This window comes from Bos grunniens, chromosome 9 (genome assembly GCF_055505025.1).
Source record: "Bos grunniens cultivar Pamir isolate PY7600 chromosome 9, Bosgru_T2T1.0, whole genome shotgun sequence".
In the NCBI taxonomy this organism is placed as follows: domain Eukaryota; kingdom Metazoa; phylum Chordata; class Mammalia; order Artiodactyla; family Bovidae; genus Bos; species Bos grunniens.
Window position 1 is genome coordinate 70716874 of NC_141173.1, and position 6000 is coordinate 70722873.

Here is a 6000-nt window from a genome sequence, read left to right on the forward strand (position 1 = left end):
TGAGTCTTGAAGATAGGATTTGAACTTGAGTGTTTGATGGTTGCTTTCACTGACTAGAAATGGAGGGCAAAGGTCAGAGGCTAAGCAATGGATCACTCACAGTCCTAGAACCATGAAGAGTTTCCAAACAAGAAGCTATCAGGAGATGTTGTATAGTTGAAACTCTTCCTATTTGTCTTGTCAGAAGTTTATTTAGTTGAGACAAGGGGAAGCTGCTATTATGCACTTCCTCTTCTAGTGGCAGACTTTGGTGACTGATACTCTTGGTGTGATACTCTTTTCCACTCAATCAGGAATAAATAGTTCTTTATCATAGAGGTTCCAGGTAGCCACTCATAATGGGTGTGCAAAGAAGAAATTATTTGCTATCCCTGATTTAGGCCCTTATTACCTTCTCTTAGGACCTTTTGAAAATGAATTTTAAGTAGTTTCATTGTGTCCTGTCCTTTTCACCTTTACCTCTGTATACTACGACCAAGTTCCTCATCTTAAAATTTAGCTTTTCATTACGAGTATTTTCTCATCCACAAACTTTGCTTATCTATCTACCCTGAATAAAAGTACTGTACAAAAACAGCAAAAATCCCTCAGCCTGTACGTAAGGCTTTTCACAATTTACCCTCAGTTGACTTTGCAGACCCAAGTTCCAGGCCAACTGAAGTTCTTGAAATTACTTGACCAGCGCTTAGGTTTCCCTACCTCCATGTCCTTGCTCATGAGCTTCTCTCTTCTAGAATGCCTTTCTTTGCTATCTGCTAAAAATTCCACCTACACTTCAAGGTGAAGCACAAATGGTACAAAGCTTTTCCTGTGCATCGACAGGGGAGACGGTCTCAAAATTAATAAGGCATCATTTCTATTGACTAAGACATGAAGACCATTAAGCGGGACATATTCCAAGATTTTAAAGAATTGACAGGATAGTAATCAGGGCATGAGGTTGGATAAACAGAACTATGAGACGTAATATGATGAATATGAAACAAGCTATGATTATAAGAGAGGCTGTGACATTGATACATGTGACTGTCAATTTGATATGAAGGAGGGAAGAGACAGGACGATAAAGTCAGGTAACTGAAAATTTAGGTGTGACTGGCCAAGAAATACAGAAAATGATCAGTTGTTTCGTGAGGGATAAATTTGTTGTTTGTGGTCCTTCAATCGAGAAACTAGTTGAATACCTAAGAGGCTACAGTAGAGAATAGAATGCCAATGCCTGGGTTTTGGAGTTGAATATCTGAGTTCATTTACTGATTTGGCCTCTTTGGGGAAACAGCTGAGTGTCACTTTCCTCAAATGTATGAAACAATTCACCCCCTAATGAAGTTGTTGTGAAAATTAAATATTTCATATAGACTCCTAAAAATTCTCAATAAACAGTAAGCAAATGGGGGTCATTATAAATAAATCACATTTCATGAAGGACTTACATTGTAAAGTCAATATAAAGTGAAATCTTGTATACAGATAAAATCACATAGAATCAAATCACCAAGAAAGTAGAGTACCTACACAAGCTATGCCTTGGAAAGAAAGTTAAAGTGTTAGTCACTCAGTTATGTCTGACTGTTTGTAACCCCATAGACTGTTGCCCATCAGGCTCACCTGTCCATGGAATTCTCCAGGCAAGAATACTGGAGTGGGTGGCCATTCTCTTCTCCAGAGGATCTGCTTGACCCAGGGATAGAACCTGGATCTCCTGAATTGCAGACAGATTCTTTACTGTTTGAGTGATGTAGAACTCGCCAACACTTCCACTAGTATTAGAACAAGTAATTGTGCTTTAATTGTGCAATTGTGAAATAGTTAGCTTGCTTTAAGGGTCATACTATATGAAAACTCTGCATTTTTAAGTATTCTAATCACTGAGTCTGTGGAGGTACTCACACTGCAAGAGGTTTGAGGCAACTGACACCATTTGTAGAAATGGCAGAGTCACAATTCCACCTCACACTTGATGTAGAGAACTTGATTCTTATTTCCTTTCTTCCTTTGTTTTTCCGTCATTTCTTCCCTCTTTCTTCTTTTTCTTTTTCCCCTTAACTTTGTATTATTAAATTCCTGTCAGATAAATGAGAATGTTGCTGTAAGTCCACGTGACTATCTGTGTTTTAACTTAGTATATGTCGGAAATGTAATTGTGTGTGTGCTTAGTAGTTCACGCGTGTCCAGCTCTTCGCAATCCTGTGGACTGTAGCCTGCCAGGCTTCTCTGTCCATGGAATTCTCCAGGCCAAATACTGGAGTGGGTTGCCATTCCCTTCTCTCGGGGATCTTCCCGACCCAGGGATCGAACCAAGGTCTCCTGCATTGTAGGCAGATTTTTTACCATCTGAGCTACCAGGGAAGCCTGGAAATGTAATCGGGGGTATACAATTGTACTGTAAATAGAATTGGGGATAAGACAATACAGGTATGGAACTTAGAGGAGATCAGAATTATAGAGATAGATTTTGTATTAAATCACAGGAGTGAAAGGAAATTGCCAAATAGAAGAAAGTAGAGAGAGGAGGCCCAAAGATCAGATGTCTGTTCTTCCAGGAGGGCAAACAACTGAAGTAAGCTGAGGAAACAGAAGGCGTCATTGAATAAGGGAGCGAGCTATGAAAGATAAAGAAGGGACTTTCAGAACAGCTAAGCGAAAGGGCTACAAAAATTCCACTAAATTAGGTCATCCTCATCTAGATGGTTTCATTAGTGTGATGCCAACAATGACCAGACTATAAGTGAATAAGGAAGCAGTTAGGGGAGAAAAACACTGAAACTGATATTACCTCAAAAACTTACAAATTAAGTTTTATTTGGGGTGTATACAATAGTTCTATTTATGTAATAGGTGATCAAAAGCATATATTTAAATATGGTTCATAGAAACTCAATATACACAAGGCTTCTATTCCTTTGGGATGCATTGGTACAGCTAGAGCAGTTGTCTATAGCTGAATTCTGTTCAGATTGGTTGGTGCTGGTGAACTATCTGATATGAAATAGCTTGAGTATTACCCCTGCCTAGGTATAATTATGTTGTTCTTTAAGATCATTTCTTTGCAGTTTTACAAAAGATTGTCAGGTGTTCACTAAACATTCAGTTAGATGGATACCAAATAAGCCAGGAGAAAATAGAACAATAAAAGCCAAATGGGAGAAAACTTTATGGGAAAAGTGATCAAAACCATTCAATGTTGCTAAAATGTGAGAAAGTGAAATGAAATTCGTTCAGTCATGTCCGACTCTTTGCCACCCCATGGATTATACAGTCCATGGAATTCTCCAGGCCAGAATACTGGACTGAGTAGCCTTTCGCTTCTCCAGGGGATCTTCTTGATCTAGGAATCGAACCAGGGTCTCCTGCATTGCAGGCAGATTCTTTACAAATTGAGCTATGGGGGAAGCCCTAAAGAGTGAAGGCAGGAAGAAAAGACTGAATTTGATTCCCATTAGAAATATAAGTTAAAATTAGCACATCACATATTTATTTAACAAACAATAACTCATCTCATGAATCTTACCTGGAAAAATACTTTAGAGGTTTGAAACAGTGATTTCCTCTTATACTTCCTCTGGCTCAAATAGTAGCTGCCTATTTTAAACTTGCATATTTAAAAAACAAGTGAACAAGTATGCTAAAGTTAATTGAAAGTTATCCATGCAAACTCATCTAATTAGCGAATTTGTAAACTTTCTTACTTTAAAAAATAGCTAGAAATTTAGCAACTTCATATGACTGTCAGAAAAGTCAAAAATAAAGAATAAGGCATTTCATAGCAATCCATGGCTCCAAATTATTGAACTAACCCATATATATATATATATATGTACAGTATTTATGGTAAAATTTTTTTACTATGCTATTTATAATTTTTTCAATATGCTATTTTTTATATTTAGTTAAAAACCTACTGAAAGTCAAATGGCCAAGAAATATCTGAAAAGACACTCAATAATACTCAGAGTAATAAACTTTAAATATGGATAAAGCACTATTTTGCAACATGGTTTGGCAAGGATATGGAGAAATGGGGATTATCCTCCCCTGTCAGTGGAAGTGTAAATTGTTATATGCACTTTGAGGAGTGTTCAGTTCAGTTCAGTTTAGTCGCTCAGTCGTATCCGACTCTTTGAAGAGTGCTAGGTTTACTATTTAGTAAAATTAAAGTTGCATATACTCTATGACCCAGCAATTTCATTTATATATCCTAGAAACTCATGTTCTTAAACATAGAAGACATGTGCCAATTTATTCATGACACTATTATTTATAATGCCAAAAATACTATCAATATGTCAATGAAAATATTAACTGAGCTGCCGCAAACCACAGCTAAAAATAGATGATTTAACTAGATTTAGATATTTCACTATGAATAGATTACAAACATAAAATTGAATGAAAAAATATAGAATCTCATTTATATCATTTATATAAGTTTGAAAACATAAATCAATGCTATATATTTTATATTGATGTTCAGTAAAAGTTAAAAAAACACAGACTGGATTCACATTGACTCATGACAATGATTTCCTCTGAGTAAGACTTGACTTCATCTTTAATGTTTCATTTCTTTAAAAAAGTTATATCTGAAGTAAATATAAAAGTGGTTCTACTTTATGGCAGTCTGTATTTGCTATTGTATAGTTTGTACTTTCATTTTTCTTTTTATGTTAATGTACACCAAAATTTAGCTCTATCAAATTAAGGTTTAAGGCAATAAAAACCATAAGAACAAATATCGAATCAATGAGTTGGACATTTTAAGCTAATATAATGTTGTATGTCAATATACCTCAGAAAAAAAAACAAGCAAACAAAAAAACCACAGGAAAAAGGGACAACTTCTAAGTAATAAAAGAATTTTCTAAAAAAAAAGAATTTCCTGTTAATGAAAATCCATGCTCCAGGGGAAATAATCTTTTGCTTTTCTGTTTCAGGAAAATAAATCAGAATCTCTTTGGGTTGAAGAAAGATTCAATGTACATACCGCCCGCGTGCGTGATGTGGAACTTCTTACTGGACTTGACTTTTATCAGGAAAAAGCACAGCCTGTCTCTGAAATTTTGCAACTGAAGACATATTTGCCCGTATTTGAAACTGTTATTTAACTTAATATATAAAACAACTTGGGCAAATTGTGAATGATTTTTTTCCCGTTGAAGACCATAAAACAAAATGTTCTATTTTCCTTAACTCTACTAAAAGCTGTATTGTGTAATTTTAATTATTCCTGTCTCTTTTTCATTTCTATAAAAATATAATGTTTTAAAGTTACACACTTTGCACACACTGTGCTACATTATTCCTTCCTTATTATCTCATTTATAATCCTTGGCTATCTTTTTCTTCCCAACATTATCCAAATAGAAAGCAGAGTACGAGAAGTAGGTCTCACTTTTGAACGAAATCAATTCTACATCAGTTTTGTTATAAAACTTTTTACACTTAGCAATCAGGCAATATGTATTAAAATAAAAAAATACACATTGCCTTCATTCAATAATTTCATTTGTAAAAGTGGTGCCAACAGATATACTTTGCACAAATGCATGAAAGTATCATCTTTTACGAAGACCAAGTGGTAGTGATGGTTAAGTTGTTAAGTCACGTCCAACTCTTGTGACCTCATGGACAGTAGCCCTCCTGGCTCCTATGTCCATGAGATTTCCCAAGCAAATATACTGGAGTGGCTTACCATTTCCTTCTCCATACGAAGACCAGAAAATAACCTAAAAGTCTTGTTGAGCAAATTATGTTCATGCATGCTAAGTTGCTTCAGTTGTGTCCGACTGTTTGTGACACTATAGACTAGCCCATCAGGCTCCTCTGTCCATGGGATTCTCCAGGCATGAATACTGGAATGGGTTGCCATTTGCTACTCCAGGGGATCTTCCCAACCCAGGGAATGAACTCGCATCTCATGTTTCCTGCATTGACAGGCAAGTTCTTTATTTTACCATTAGCACCATGTGAGCTAATGGTAAGCCCAGGTGAGCAAATTAT

At 35.9% G+C, this 6000-nt stretch overlaps 1 protein-coding gene across 1 annotated transcript in view; it reads left to right on the forward strand.

Moving 5' to 3' along the window:
* The window catches only part of ENPP3 (ectonucleotide pyrophosphatase/phosphodiesterase 3), an 88298-nt gene extending 83077 nt beyond the window's left edge, over positions 1-5221 (forward strand). The window contains exon 25 of the mRNA XM_086316475.1: positions 4935-5221. Within this exon, the coding sequence (XP_086172601.1) occupies positions 4935-5105 (171 nt within the window). The 3' untranslated portion in view covers positions 5106-5221. The remainder of the gene's footprint in view (positions 1-4934) is intronic.
* Positions 5222-6000: the final 779 nt, after the last annotated feature.